Genomic DNA, 16,026 nt, shown 5'->3' with positions numbered 1-16,026 from the left:
TTAAAAAGATAATAAAGGCATGTCCCTTTACTTTCCCTAACCTGCAACCCATCAAATACTACTCTCCTCTCTGATTTCTGGATAGGAAAATCATCTCTCTCTGCAGTAAATATTAAAAATCCCACCAGAGTTTAAACTGGCTAAACCACACGTTTAACAAATCCTGTCTACTTTGTATGGAGACTGTGCCCTAGAACAGAGTGTCTTAGACATCAATGTGCACGTGAATCCCTTGAGGATCTGGTTTAAAAGCAGATTCTGATTCATCCGTTCTGGGGCCAGCATCCCACATTTCTAACAAGTTCCCGGTGACGCTGATTCTGTGGGTCCTCAGACTACGGGAGAGTAACAAGACCTCTTAGACATTCACAAGCCATTTGAGATGGAGGGGCCATGGGGCACGCCTGGCCCTCGCTGGGGGGCAGGCAGGTTGGAGCTGGGCAGTCCTTCTCCAGATTGAAATATTTCCTCTGTAAATGAAGGGCATATCTGCCGAGATCTCGCTCCTAGTTACCCCTTTGCACAAAGCAATATCTGGAAAAACGGTCGTGAGATTCTATGAAAACCCAGAGGAAGGGGCCTCTGTAGGCTTGTATGTGACTTTATTTTTTTAACACCAGCATATATGTTTGTCCAGTTTGTTAAGCCCTGAGTGTGTGTAATTTCATTGATAGAATTTGTGTTTTGCTGCCAAGTAATAAGACTCCTTTGAAGTGTGATGTACAAAATTGTTCTCATTACCCAAGTCATATTTTGTCTTTTTAGTTGATAAATGGTAAATCTCAAAATTTGTTCTTGATCCACAAATTATGTCCCGGTCCTAGGTTCCAAAGTTAGAAAAGATTCACATTCTTTCCTACTTGTGGAAGGTGTATTTCAAGTTTGGGAACATAAAATGGGGTCGAGCTTACAGGCGACCTATGTTTTTTTTCAAAATTGTGGGTTCAGACTGGCAACAAGAATCAACACTAAGACCTGAACTTTCGCACAGGAGAAATCTAATCCTGGCAACAAACATCTGTTCCCTTTACTGTGCATTTGTGGCTCCTTAATATGAATGTTTCTGCAACAGCTGTAGCCTTTTTAATATCCTAAATGGAATCTCTGTGGCCATTAGAGTAATTACGTCCAAGTTTGAGTCATCCGACCTGAGGATTCTCTGATTAAATTCGGTATGAATTATGGAAAACCAATGACCATTCCCAAGGGAGGATTCCATTGTGTTCACTGGAAAGTCCTTTCCCAGTCTTTGGCGCCTGTGGTCGGTGTTCCAGCATTCAGCTTGTTCCCGTGTGGGTAAATACTGCCACGTTTTCATGGGGTGAAACTCCAAGTGGAGTTTCCCCCGTGGTCTTTGAACACAGGTTGTTTTGTTGCTTGGTTTTTAACTTTGTTTCAAGCTAAACTTTAAAAGAGATGAATGTGCATCCCATTTAAAGGTTCTAAACACAAACACTTGTAAAAATGTTTAATGGTTTTAACTTACCAAGAGATGATCATTGTAGTTTCTAGTTTCAGAATCCTTATTTGAGATTTCTATGGCTATGTTGATTGTTTTTCATGGAGATAGTGATTGCCTAGTGGAATAGGCAGGACAACTGGAGAAGTGAGACCAGCCAGATAAGGAGAAGATTTGTTTCTGTCTTAGCAGTTCCCAGATCTCACTCACTTAATGGACCGAGGATCACTGCCAGGGAAACAAGAGAAAACCGCTGTGATAGCAAACTTAAATTCGCCTGCATGCAAGGGCAGAGAAGGCCAGGCTCAACAAAAGGGCAAATTAATAGGCAAGTGCTCAGGAAAAGAAAACCAAAACCACACAGCAATGGAAAGCAGCCTATCTGAACAAAGAGGCTAATTTTGCAAGACTTTGCCTACAAGACGATATTTCTGAGGACGCGTTTCAGGTAAACAGACAAAGGCTGAACAAGGGCCTCAGCAATCTTGTTTATAAAATTTCAGGAGTGGAGCAGCTGATGAGTAAGCCCTGACTGGGATGTTTGAGCACATTACCCCCACCTCAGTATTTCTTTCATTCATTCATTCATTCATTCATTCTGTACGTACATCAATGCAGTGTTAATAAAAGCTTTTCTTTCTAAATTTTCAAATAAAATGTCATTATTTGTTTCTCAAACCCCAGCACCCAGTTTCTTTAGAGACCTCTTCTCCAGATCTTGAAATAGCCACAGACACATAGCGCTTGGAAAGGGGAGGAAATAAAGGAAGAGAAGTTTCGGGGAAAGTGTGTAGGGGCCATAGGAAAGGACACTTAGCTGAGCCACAGGAAAACAGAACAAGCACAGAGGGGAGAAGGATGCTCCCACTGGGCTGTGGAGGAGAGGGATGGAGATGGGGAGAGCCACCCATTCAGTTCAGTTTCAGTCCAGGCAAAGAGCATTCAGTGGACCAGACCCCAGTGCTGTGTGCTGGGCAAGCAGCTAAACAAGCCATGGTCCCAGCTGTTAAGGAACTCACAAATGTAACGGGGAACTAATAATTATTGTGCATTGTAACCCATCCTAAACAGAAACACAGGAGTCAGTTAACTCGCCTCCACCCTTATTTCCTCATTGGTTTAAATGACAGACACAATACCTATTTCTTGATATTTCTATGCATATAAATGAGATGATGTATGAAAAACACTTAGGAGGCTACCTGGCACACAGTAGGTGCTCAGTGAACAGTAATTTGTATTTATGGAGCCCAGTCTAGTAACCTGGCATATAGTAAGTGCTCAGTACATTTTATCAGTGTAACCAAACTCAGGTCTGGCTGCTCCCAGCTCGAAAATCAGTACTCAAGAGGCAAGGGTTGGTAGAAACAGAAAATGTTGCTTTTAATCACAAAGCCAGCAATCTGGGGAGAAGGCGGACTTGTGTCCCAAAACCAACTCCAAAGATACTACTTGGCCATGAAAGTTTTTAAAGGGAAAAGGGGAAGTAATCTCAGTTAATCATTGAGGTAGGAGGTCAGACTCGTAGTCTCCCACTGCGTTCAGGCTTGTCATCTCATGATCTTTCTTTAGATGCTGTTCGTTCTTGAGGTGACTGAAGGGGAAGCTGGGGAAGAGATCTGGTGGTCTGTTAATTACTTATTCTTCAGTTCTACTTCTTTGATCTAAAGAAAGAACCAACACGTTAAGCAGCGTATTGTGTGATCCAAAGATTTGAAAAGTGTGCTTGGGCCAGAGATGAGTAGAACATGGGGCGCCTGGTTTAAGGTTGGTGACAGGACAGGTGACAAGACAAAAGGGACAAGACAAAAGGGACCTCCTGCAGAGAGCTCCTTCCTGCAAAGTGCTCTTTCCTGCCCAAAGCTGCTTACACCAGCATTATTACTATTATTATGCATGTAAATACCTTGTACACAATAATATACATGGTTTCCTTCCTTCCTTATTCTCCCTAGCCACAAGTCCTTTAGAAGTCAGGGGCCTGGAAGGCCCTGTCCTCAGCTGTGACCCATTCCCTCGTGTGCCTTACAATGGTCAGAGCATTTCATTCCATTTTGCAGGTTTAAATTGTAGAGAATATCAAGGTAGTCTCTGGTCCCAACCTCCAGGGCTAGCCAAGTCTTTATATTGGGAATACGAATATATATCAGTGAGATCTCAGAAACAGTACACGATTGCGTGTTTTTAGAACAAACAACGAATGTGTTTCAAAAGGAGAGGAACTCACCGCAGGCTGGCATAGTAAGAGAGGCTGTGTGGACAGTGTCCACCCTGCCCTGGGAGGTTCCTAGGGTCTGTGCAATCCCGCCCACCGGGAACGGTGGCTTTGATCTCCATAATCATTAGTAGGAAAATAGGAAGGGAGCCCTGCCAGCACTTGCACTTCTGCTCAAAGCTAGGCCTCGTACATATGTTGCTTCATGTCACCTTCACACCCACCCCGTGAGGTATTTTCACCCCAGGTTACTCAGCAAAGTTGTGTCACCTTCCCTGACCATTCTTGAAAGTAGTAATAGTGAATATCCTTTAAAAACAGTCAACAATTTGATTTTTGTCTAATTCAGAGAACTCTCCATTTCTTGCCCAAATATTCCAAATTTACAAGTCCCGTGGCTTCCTCTGGGGAAGCGCCACCCACCAAGGCCTTCATAAATGGAAGTAAATGGTGCCCAAGGCCGTACAGCTTCAGGTCACTCTTGAGGATTCCCAGGCCAGGTAAAGAACGCCACCTGGGCAGACCCAAAGGCACCAGGAGACAAGCCCGCAGCCCATCCTCTGGTGGCCGGTCCACCCCATCCCAGATGCTACTAGACCAGGGGTGCTGTGCCGGGTCAGGGGGGCTGAGAGGACGGCCCTGAGACTCACCAGCCACACAGTGGCACGTCTGTGGAGCTCGGCCCCACACGTGGCCTGGGAAGCAAACAGTGGGCTACACCTGTGGCTTGGGCAGAGCATTCATGGGGTACAAACGCCAAAGTAAAAGCAGCGAGATCACCCAGCCTGGCAGTGGGAGGAGCAGAGTCACCCGGCTGCCCTTTCTGTCTTCTCTGAGCACAGAGCACCCCGCAGCCTGTGCCCCAGCATCTGTCCCTGGCGGGGCCACCTTCGCTGCTCACGCTGAGCGGTCTGGCTGACTCGTCTCACACAGAACACATTACTGTTCTGTGGGTAGAAATTCCTGGATAGATAAGAGTCTGTGTGTGCTCTGTTTCGGCTTCAGGGGTTTTCTGACCTGCCTAGATTACATTCAGTTATTTCCAAATAACATTTATTGAGGTCCTGTCATGTTAAGACACTGTGCTTAGAGCTGTGGGATTTGAGAGATGGATAAGTTTACTAGGGTCCAGTAAAGGAGGAAGAATGTGGGGATGCCACTGACACACAAGGAGGCCGTGATAAGTTCTTGCCCTTGCAGAGGAGGCAGGACAAACAGGACAGATATTCCAGAGACAGGTCCAGTTTTCTCAAAGTCACACAGCTAATAAGTGGCAGAGCCAGAATCTGAACCTTGACTAGCTGAGCCCATAGTCTTATCCACTATCCTGTCCTGCCTCTAAAAGAGCAGAAGAGCTTCCATTTTCACCTGCAGTTTGGGGACGATAATACCGTTGGTGATAGAAAATCGCACTGAATTGGTTTTAATAGTAATGAATCCACCTTGTGACTAACCAGTGGCTTCTGGATAAGAAAATAGGCAGAGTCTGTGCTTAGGTAGCAATTTTCTCTTTGCAATTATCAGATTATTAGGGAACAAGAAATATTAATTGTTATTCATTGACATTGTGCTAGGCGATGTAAGTGTAACCACAAAAGAAAAAGAGAAAATTATACGTGTGTATAAATGGTTATATCACGAGGTACAAAGTAGCATGCAGAGGAAGGGAGATACTTTTTGGAAGTATGGAAGTTTGAGGGTGGATGGATTGGTTCAAGGACAGCTTAAACAATGAGCCAGGTCTCGAAAGGTGAATAGGGATCAAACCTGTGTCCTCACTATTAGGTTGCTTGACCCACCAAGCCAAGCAAGCCGGGTATGAGATAGTCAGGAGCCTGAACGGAAATGCCTACTTCGCCAAAACGTCTCTCCCACCTGCCGTGCACGGTCATCAGACATCCAGCTTTAGGCATTCATTCCTGGGCTACGGTCCTACACTCTTCAAGCATCCTCTTTAAATCACAACTTCTGCTGAGAGGGGTGACTCATCCCAGGTTCCAAGCCATTAAGCTAGTGGTGTGAAGTCATTTGTCAAACTTCTTTCTTCTGGAGATGTTCTTTGAGAATCACGTTTAGAAAAGACTTGAGTTTGGAGGATGGGGCAAAGGAAAGAGATCATTTGAGTGTGTGAGTAAAGAGTGGACATTTACCGTTTACAATGTGCCGTGCACTGTTCCGAGACCTTTTTATGTACGAACTTATTTAATCATCACAGCAATAGAATGTTCCCATGTTGCAGGTGAGGAAACTAAAGTACAGAGAAGAGAAGTGACTTGCCCAAGGTCACTAAGAGATCTTTGAGTAGGGGATTCTCCCACAGTGGTGACTGAGCACCCAGAGGACTGCATGAGAATAGCAAGGACTTGGGAGGAGGGAGAGACGATCAAAAGGGGGTCAAAAGGAAGTGGGAGGTCATCAAAAACAACCTCACCTACACACACGTTCTGTTGAGAACCAGATGGTGATGGTAGCGGTGTTGATGATGGTCATGGTGTTGAGAGTAAACGTAAGGTACCCATATCCACTGAACATAGAATATCTTATTAGGAAAAGTAACACATTGTTTTATTAATAGTATTTTTTCCCTTTGGATAGAAAGAGATACATATGGTCATGTACACAATATAGATTAGGTGGTTACAGCACTGTGTACACCTGAAGAGCACTTAATTACTAAATACATCCACATACATCATTTCATTTGAGCCTTAGAAAAATCCCAGGAGCAATATTATATTGCCCTTTTGCAAATGGAAAATCTGAGACTTAGGGACGGGAAGTGATCTTCCAAGATTAGACCCATCAACCACTCCACAGAAGGGTTGGGATGCCGATCTTCCAGCCCCCTCCCTGCCTCCCTCCACCAAGGTTTTTCATTTTCAGTTACCTTCCTGGAGAAATGCAACCCTGAGAGGTTCTGCATCAGGGGAAATCTAACCTTCTTGTAGAAGGGGGAGGCAGTTGGATCCTCGTGGGTTTCTTGGTACAACAGGGGATGGTTGTATAAGGGTCGGGAAGGGGGCAGTCCAGGCATAGGGAAGAGCTTCTGCAAAGGCCCTGTGGTGGGAATGAGCTTCCCAGGTTTGAAGCCCATATGTCCAGAGGACAGAGAACAGGGGGCAGAGCCACGGGAGTGGGGGCTCAATCAAGCAGTAGAACACTGTGTACTTCCGGGATGTTCGTGGAGGTGAATCAAAGTGTCTAGCTCTATACCTGACCCATAGTAAATGCTCAGCGAAATACAAGTCTCCTGTTCTACGTGACTCCACAAATAAAAGTCAGTTGACGTGTCTGAGAATCCCACAAGGCTGAACTTACGGGTTGGAGTCAAAAATTTAAGCGGAAATCAGAGACCTCATACTTAGTGGCCTGATGCTCTACGATGATAGTTCTACACACTCACTGGGTTGGCAAAGCGTATCATATATACATCCGCTGAACACAGGATATGGTTCGGGGGTCTCAGTGCCTCATACTGATGGCCTTTTAATGCAAACTCCACAATCGTAATTGGGGCCATGAAACCCCAGCGTACTCAGCAGACCCTTCCTGAGCACTTTGTCATAATTCCATTTCCTTTGCCTTAGCACTTTTCTAAGGTGTAAGCTTGCTTTCATGTCCTGAAATGCTTGCATATTTTCATACAATTCTCCTTTTTTGATGGACAGGTTTATTTTCCATTATCTTTAATGAAATTTCCAGAGATAGGACGTAGGCAGTTCTGTTCATAGGATTTATGTTTGTTTCTTTTTGCAAAAGAACCCTTTAGGTCAATGCTGGGTCATTCGAGCCACTAGAATTATGGTCATCTAACACAGATGCAATCATTCAAATCTAGACGCCCTCGGGACACACAGGTCAATGTGTGTCTAGTTATTTTAGTAGCAGTTCACATGCCCCTATCTAGTTCTTTCCTTTGATTCTACTTATTTATTAATTTGCATCATAACTGACAAATTAATTGTCGATGTCTAGACTATGAAATATTAAAAGCCATCTGTTAACTGGGGTCCATTAAAGAATTCATTCTTCATGCGAATAATAAGATATGGTCATTTCCAGAATCTCCCTTTTAAAAAAAATGTATTTCTACTACTGTGCACATTTGTGTCCCAGATATTCCTCAGAACAACAGGCTTTTTGACTGAATATTTACTCACATCCATACCTGCAATCTACAAGATAACTCCAGTTAACATCTGACTTTCAATGCTTCAAGCAGTGGATCCCAAAACAATTGATGAATGTTTTAATTATAATGCGAATTTAGTCCAGGGCGTGTAAAACCTTCCAGTCTGAGAAGGGAACTGCACCCTTATCCAATATCTGCCAATAATTTGTTTTCTTACCTTAGATTTTCTTAACCCTGTGGATCTCAAACTCTACTGGGTATCAGAACCATCTGTAGAACTTGGTAAATATACAAATGCCCAGGCCCCATCCTATTTCAATAAGCCTGGTCTCCTGCCATTTTTTTTTTTTTTTTTTTTTTTTTTTTTGCGGTACGCGGGCCTCTCACTGTTGTGGCCTCCCCCGTTGCGGAGCACAGGCTCCGGACGCACAGGCTCAGCGGCCATGGCTCACGGGCGCAGCCGCTCCGCGGCATGTGGGATCCTCCCGGACCGGGGCACGAACCCGTGTCCCCTGCATCGGCAGGCGGACTCTCAACCACTGCGCCACCAGGGAAGCCCCCTCCTGCCATCTTTAATAGCGCCTCACATGACTGATATTTACCAAAATTTGAGATTCACGGATGTAGTCTTTTGAGATTTTAATCCTTCTAAAAAGAAATATCTCATTGGTTTGAGGTTTGGGGGAAGCAAAGGATACAGAAATAGTAGGAAATCCCTGAAAACCATCATTGCCAAGCAAACATGGAAATAACACAGTTCAAAATGTATGTAAGTTTTTTTCACATTGAAACTCTACAAACATTTGGTATAATAAAACCTTGTTAGCTTGATATTATAAGAAATTAAACCCTAGCAATCTTACTGGCGAGGTACAAATTGGTCTCCAGCTGCCTTTTCTGATAGATTTTGATGAGATTGAAGGAGAGCCATATACCTACCAGGAGGGAATGAGCTTTGTCACACCAAAGAGAAGAGGTTTTTGCAAATTCACATCCCACCTAGGTTTTAAATTTTTTGCCGTTTTCTGAAATTCTTTAGGGGGTATGAAGTTGCATGCAGCATATCCATTATCAAGCTAAGGAGGTTCTGTTATAGAGGGTTTTTTCCCTTTTTCTTTCTTCCTTTTTTTTTTTTTTTTCTCTTTTTCTTCTTTTAAATCTGAAGGAAAACGTTCAGGGCTTCTAAACACTAAAGAGAAAATTTTGGCGTAGGCCAGTGTTCAGTCTAGTGCCAAACTTACAGTGGAATTCAAATGCATATAGTAAGGGATTTATTCAGAGTGGCTATCCTCATAATCTTTCCCTTTGCTCTATTCAACTGTCTTAAAATTTCCTGTTTCAAACAGCTATGTTACTTGATTAAAACAATGTTAAAACTTTTTGTCTCTGCTTTAATATTAAATGACCTAAATTTTTGTTTATAAAATTGGAGCATTGAAATCTCAACCAATCCATTAATAAATAAATAAATAACACAGTTCACAGCCTCCTCGGCAGGCAGAATTGAAGGAGCCTGGAATCGTGTCTCAACCCTCCTTGGGAATGGAATAGGAATCATATACGCCCTTCTCTTCTTGGGAAAATAATCAAGAATCCTCCTTAAGTAAATCCCTCAAGTTTTCCCGTGACCCAACCAGGGCTTCTTAGGCCCAGATGTGCCGGCAGTGCCCCAACAATAAACCTGCCAGTTAAGCAACAGAATATCATTATCATGAATGTAATTACAGACAGCAATTACGAGCTCGTAAACGCCTCTCACGAATGGAGCCCTTTTCCCAAACCACCTCGGACTCTTTTCTTAGGAAAATGGAAGGCAATCCTATCCCCTGCCTCCCCGCAAAAATAACCTCACTTGCTTAGAAGAAATTCCTGCTCTTGCTGGCCCAGGGGACGTGCTGAGCAAACTTTAATGGGCTGTGTTTAGGGAGGAATGTCCCCTTGGGTGGGGTCCCTTCCATCATCTCTCATCCACGCATGTTGACTAGCTCCCTTCACTAGGGAGCAGTGACTACCCAGTTTGGCTGTATTTCTTAATTTCTGTGCAGGTAGGGGAATTAATACCACATTTTAAGAATTTCTGCAGAAAAATCAAATGTTGGAGGTGCTACAAAAAACTGTGATAACTTTAACATTACTTGAAGTGGAGCATTAGGGACTTCCCTGGTGGCGCAGTGGTTAAGAATCCGCCTGCCAATTCAGGAAGCCCTGGTCTGGGAAGATCCCACATGCCGCGGAGCAACTAAGCCCGTGCGCCACAACTACTGAGCCTGCGCTCTAGAGCCCGTGAGCCACAACTAGTGAGCCTGTGCTCTAGAGCCCGCGTGCCACAACTACTGAAGCCCATGCACCTAGAGCCCATGCTCCGCAACAAGGGAAGTCACCACAATGAGAAGCCCACGCACCGCAACGAAGAGTAGCCCCCGCTCGCCGTCACAACTAGAGAAAGCCTGCACGCAGCAATGAAGACCCAACACAACCAAAAATAAATTTAAAAAAATAAAAATAAAATGGAGCATTACACGGTGCAATTTCCCAAGGAATTAGAGTCCGTGACAATTGAGTAGACATCATAGAAACATGCATGGGTGAGAAGGCTTTTCACTTCTGTAAAAACGAAATGAAACTCTTTTTGCAAAGTTAACCCTTGCATTCAGTGGCTTTATATTTAGCTCGTGAAAAACTTTTTTTTTTTTTTTTGGCCACACCGCGTGGCGTGTGGAATCTTAGTTCCCGCACCTGGAATCGAACCCTTGCCCCCTGCAGTGGAAGCACGTAGTCTTAACCACTGGACTGCCAGGGAAGTCCTAGCTCATGAAAACCTCAAACCCTCATGGATACTGGGTCCTTGAAAGGATTCCACACAGATACGTTTCATCTGAAATGCCATACAATCTCCCAAGATCCTAAGCTATTTTTTTCTTTTCATGGAAAGTGAGACTAAGTGCCTGTAATTGCAACAGGAGCTGGCACGCTGGAGTCCAGACCTTTTGGATTTACCATGCATTGAATAACGCCCTAGAATCTGAGGAGAAAGAACCCAGGTCTAGTTCACTCCCCTCCCACGATGCCTAGCACAGCCCTTTGCATAGAGTGAATTTTCAGGGCTCCTCTCTGAATAAGAGCAAATATTACATCCAAAAGTGTTGTACGATTTTGTTTAAGGCGGATCATTGGTTACTGGCCAAGTTAGGGTATTTCATGCTGCAGTATTTCCATTGACTGTGACAGAGAAATCACATGTCGATTATTGCTATCTTGCTCTAATTGTTCACAGTCTTCTCCTGTACTAGAAATAAAGTGGATGGGTATCGGGGTTTCCACACAGTAACCCCAAGACCAGGAAAGGTAAATGCAACTTCCAAAAGGGGCTGAGAACAGATGACACCTTTAGAGAAACCACCCCTAACCAACATCTCTGAAGGCATCTAGTAGCTTTACAGAGGGGGCTTGTGAAAAGCGAAAGCGTGTTTAACCCTTGCATTAAGTAATTTAAAATTCATTTTCAGTGTCTGAACAGCAGCTTTAAATTCCCAGTACTATGCACAGACCAGGATGGACTTGTCTCTCTGACATGGATATTCACGGTCCTTTGGCCCTTTCAGCATAAAAGAAATTCACTTATCGATTAGTCTTTCCATCACTGTCTATAATCACTTTAAAAGTAGAACTCTATATTTTTTTCTCATTTTGACAGACAGTAGCCTACGAATTTCTGGAAATATGGGTGACCAGCTGGATTATGTTTTTTAATGTGACTGCATCTACAAATTATATAGATTAGCATACTCCTTTTTACTCTCTGCTTTATAGCTGTATTCAGTAAGATAGTCAAGGAGGTAAAATTGGCCACCAGCGAAGGTTAGTGTGAGAACGTTTTCATTATATTGTTCTATTGTTCCCCATTCTCTAGAGGGCAGACCTTCAAGTCCCTATAAATTGAATAGAGAAAACAACATCGTATACATAAACCATAACTGCCTGTATCTCAACGCAAGAGACATGTGGCTTTTCATTCTATCATTAGGGCTCTTAATTTACCCCACAAATAAAGCACGATCTGCTCGGTTCATCTGATCTCCTCGCCTGTTTGGGACAACATTGAAACCATCGACACAGTTTCTCTTGGAAGAGCCAGCCCTTTGTGTCAGGCTGTCGGGAGTGGAAGGTGACAGGGAGAACAGAGTTGTCACTCTCACGTAGCCACGTGGCACGTCCCTCTTAAGCAACAGGGTGCCCCTCAGGTCAGCCTGTGATAACACCCAAGTCAAATAAGGCCGAATCCTGGACGTTTTATGTCCTGAGGCTCTGAAAAGTGTCCACGGCCAGCCCTGACCCTCGAGACCTCAAATGGTCATCTAAGCAGTGACATAAATTGGTGTCCACTTGCTCCTGGGCCATCGCTGTTGGGAGCAGGGCTGGCGAAAGGGCAGCCTTCCCACGGAGGAGCTGACATCTTTGTAGGCAGTAAAATCGGGGGAATGTGTTGATTACTCCGACAGGCAATCCAGCGCCGGTGGCTCCATGCCCGAGGCTGACACCCTCTGCATCTTATGACCACTGTCAAGGGGAGGGGTGTGCGAATGCTGTCAGCCCCAAAGAACCGAGGAAGCACTTGCCTTCCAAACCTCTCCATCTCAGCCCCGTCCTGACAATGCCAAAGCTCGTCATCTCGTGTTTTTCAACCCTCCAGAAAATGGCCTTCCAGCCTGGGACAAGCCGAAGCCTTGTCCCCACGGCAAGCAGGAGTGGAAGCTTGTGGGAATGTCTGAAGCCTGCCTGCACAGGAAGAGCCCCCCAGAGAGGCGCAGCGCACTGAAGAATGAACAGTCGCCCCGGCATCTCATCCAGGCCACCTGGACCAGCTCCATATTCCATCTGGACCACGACGATGTGAACGATCAGAGCGTCCCTAACGCCCAGACCTTCCAAACGGAAGAGAAGAAATGTAAAGGTAACCAGATTTTTATTAGACCCCAGTTGCCACAAGGAAAAGAATTTTCTCTTAAGTGTGTGCTCTGTTTCCACTGAGTCCACGTATGGTGTCCATGTGTTTTCCCCAGCTGCTCTCTTCCAAAGTTTCTTTATCCCCATATCTTCTGGGAAGCATAAAATAAGTGGGTTCCAAAGGAAAGCAGTTAATTTCAGTTTCATGTTGGGGCACTTGGGGAGAAGACATTTTTCTTTCTCTAATTAGCAGGAGGGTTGTTAGTTTTGGCTTCACTTCTGTTTTCGAAGCTAAGTAGAAACAGACATTGATATCGTTACATAACTACTTGCTTTGAAGCATGTGTTTGTGTGTGTGTGTGTGTGTGTGTGTGTGTGTGTGTGTGTACATGACTTTTCCCAATTGTGCCAGGAGCTAATGGGATCTCAAAGTCTACCTTTAACCTAAATAGACAATTCATGTTCAAGAGAGAGGTTTGAAGTTGTTTTCTTTTACTCATTAAGTCCTGTGTCATCATCCTGAAAGGCGAGATTATGGTGTTAGGGGGTTGTCACCTCATAAAAAGATGTTAAACTGGCCTAAGTTTCTGATTGCATTAGATTTAACTGGTCTTTACCTCGGTCACCTCCACCCTGACAGATGTCTTTGTGTTGATCGCTTTATGGTCTTAGGGCTTCCCAAAATCTTTGCTTCTTAAATCAGTTTGTGTTTTTAAATGTCCAAGTTCATGTGACCTCCCACTCTTTTTCAATTCAGCATTTTTAAAAACAAGGTCTTTTTCCATTTTCTTTAAGGACTTTGACTCATGATCAAGTTATTTTTTTATGGAAGTGTAGTTGATTTACAATGTTGTGTTAGCATGATAAAGTTTTAAATGGTGTATCTGAAAATCTGCCAATCACATACCAAGATATATTAATGAAAGTTTGTAAAGACTCTTACATATGAGCCATGAAGGACTTTTGCAAAGTGTTCTAACTTGAACATAAAACATGATCATATTCATCCCTCTCAAAAAACTGCTGGTCCTTTAACTTTTCTGAAAACACTTCAGAAGCTCCTTGGAACCACCAGTGGACCTGTGAAGTTGGGTGTGTGGATTGTTTCAGAGGAAAATAGGATTATCTAAACAAATAATAAAATAGTGGTATGAGCTCTGATTTCAATACAGTCAAAACCACACATGTTCTCTTGGGGAAGATTTGTGTTTGAACTGTCTCTCATCTTTATTATTTAGGAGATTTGAGAAATTGAAAGGGATATTTAGAAAAAGAGCAAAATAAGTTCTTCCAAAAAAGTCAGGATATAAAACAGGTGTCTCTGTGTGTGTATGTGCACACTTGTTTGAAATGCAACTGAGAGTTAGTCTTAGAACTTGTAACCAGGTTCTGTCTTCAGATTTTAGGAGCTGGCGTCAACATCACATCAGTCCTTGGTTCACAGGGAAATGCCTTGGTTTACAGGAAACGGCAGTGTCCTCATGATCTAAGGACCTCACAAACTGAATGTGACTTATTCCTAATTGGTACCCATATTCATTCATTCATGGGTCCATCTCCATCATTTGTGAGAAATCTTGGCCTTGGATGTGTAGAGTTTGTGACGCTGTCCAGTTTCCAGTTTGTTGGTAAACCTTAAAAGCAAAAGGAAAGAGTTTCTATTTGGATCCAAGACACTAAGTGTTGTAAATACAGTGATTAAGATCACAGATTTTTGAGTCTGCCATATTTGGGCTAGAATCTCAGCCTTTCCGCTTTCTGTCCTTGAGCAAACCTACATGATTGTTGATAGAATTGAAGATAATGGATGTAAGCGCGTTAGCACAGTATCTCCCATAGTGCTCTCTAAGCAGCAGCTTCATTCTTGCTGTGACCGTTACGATCAGCTCTGCATCATTAAATCACATAAATGCCTTGGGCTGCGCTGAGTGCCCGGTGAGGGATGAAGAAGGAGACCAGGACAGGTGGGTGTGGGCTGCAGCGTGACGTCGCAGGGGGTTTAGATTTGACCATCCATTTCACATCCATTCAGCTCTCTTTTGCTGCAAGGTGGAGAACTGTTGACTAGGAAAATATACTTAAATTAGTAAATGAAAGGCCTTCCTCCAGATTCTAGTTTTAAAAGGAACGCAACTAAGGTAAACGCTCCCCTAGTTTCCAGAGCAACAGCCAGGGTTCGCACTGGCATGGACGTGAAGCAATGCCTTGGTTCAGCGTGAAGATGCTGAGGAAGCCTACTGTCATGGCCAAAACCGTAAACGGAATTTCACTCGTTCCCAATGGACACCGGTGTTTGATGAGGTGGTGGTGAGACCAGGGAAACAACTGGAGTGGTTGCTTTTCTTTTCTGAGTTGGGTCCTCTCCATCTCCTCGGCTGGCCAGCCACCTCCTCACAGGATCTGTGAGAAGAGCTCTATTTTGATATCCATCCAGGTTGGGCATTGAGTTCCTGGCTCTCTCTGTCTAGCCTGCAAGCGTGCTTGGTATCTCTTTCCTGGGCTACCGTTCCCTGCCTGCGTCCCGTCTGTGTTTATTAAGTGCCTACTATGTGCAGGAGATTGTCCTTCATATCCTTGAAGAAATAGCAGCAGGGCCAAAAATCCATCCAAGTACCCCCATTTCAAGGACTCCAAATGGAATTGATGAGAACCAAATGACCCTTAACGATACAGAAAGAATCTGCAGTGAAGGAGCCATAAGAACACATGGGCTGTTTGAAGTTCTGCAAAAGCCCATCTCCCAAATCAGTGATCTAGCCAGTCTAGACCAATGTGCCTCTGAGTGTGTGTGTGTGTGTGTTTTTTAATTAATTTTTATTGGAGTATAGTTGCTTTACAATGTTGTGTTAGCTTCCACTGTACAGCACAATGGTTTGTGGTTGGGTACCCTTCTGCAAACTATTACTTCCTACCCGGTTCTACTGATGCAAGTACAGAAACCGAGAAGAAGCTTCAGAAACAGTCATAGCCAAATAGCATCGCCACTGGCGTTCAAAGGCATGATCAGTGGATCCATCTCACTGAACATGGTAGAGTCTGGTTGGATATTGTCAGACTCGCTTGGTCGGTCACGCAGGGCTCTGTATAAAAATCTTGTGCAGCAGAACCAAGGGTTGGGCCATCGTGGACAGGATATTTTGTAACTTATTCGAGATTTACTGATTTATGCTTTGCAGTATTTTTCTTTTCTTTTCTTTTTTTAAATTTATTTTTGCCTGTGTTGGGTCTTCATTGCTGCGCGCAGGCTTTCTCTAGCTGTGGCGAGCGGGGCCTTGT

At 44.0% G+C, this 16,026-nt stretch overlaps 1 protein-coding gene across 11 annotated transcripts in view; it reads left to right on the top strand.

Moving 5' to 3' along the window:
- Positions 1–16,026, top strand: part of THRB (thyroid hormone receptor beta) — a 392,088-nt gene that overhangs the window by 306,002 nt on the left and 70,060 nt on the right. For 10 of the 11 annotated variants that reach the window (XM_060298656.1, XM_060298657.2, XM_060298655.2 and 7 more), the window contains one exon: positions 12,497–12,757. The exons of the other annotated variant lie outside the window; for it this stretch is intronic. In XM_060298656.1, coding sequence (XP_060154639.1) covers positions 12,497–12,757 — 261 coding nt within the window. The remainder of the gene's footprint in view (positions 1–12,496; positions 12,758–16,026) is intronic. 11 annotated transcript variants of the gene reach the window in all.

This window comes from Globicephala melas, chromosome 4 (genome assembly GCF_963455315.2).
Source record: "Globicephala melas chromosome 4, mGloMel1.2, whole genome shotgun sequence".
Taxonomy (NCBI): Eukaryota; Metazoa; Chordata; class Mammalia; order Artiodactyla; family Delphinidae; genus Globicephala; species Globicephala melas.
This window is presented reverse-complemented; position numbering and strand designations above follow the sequence as displayed.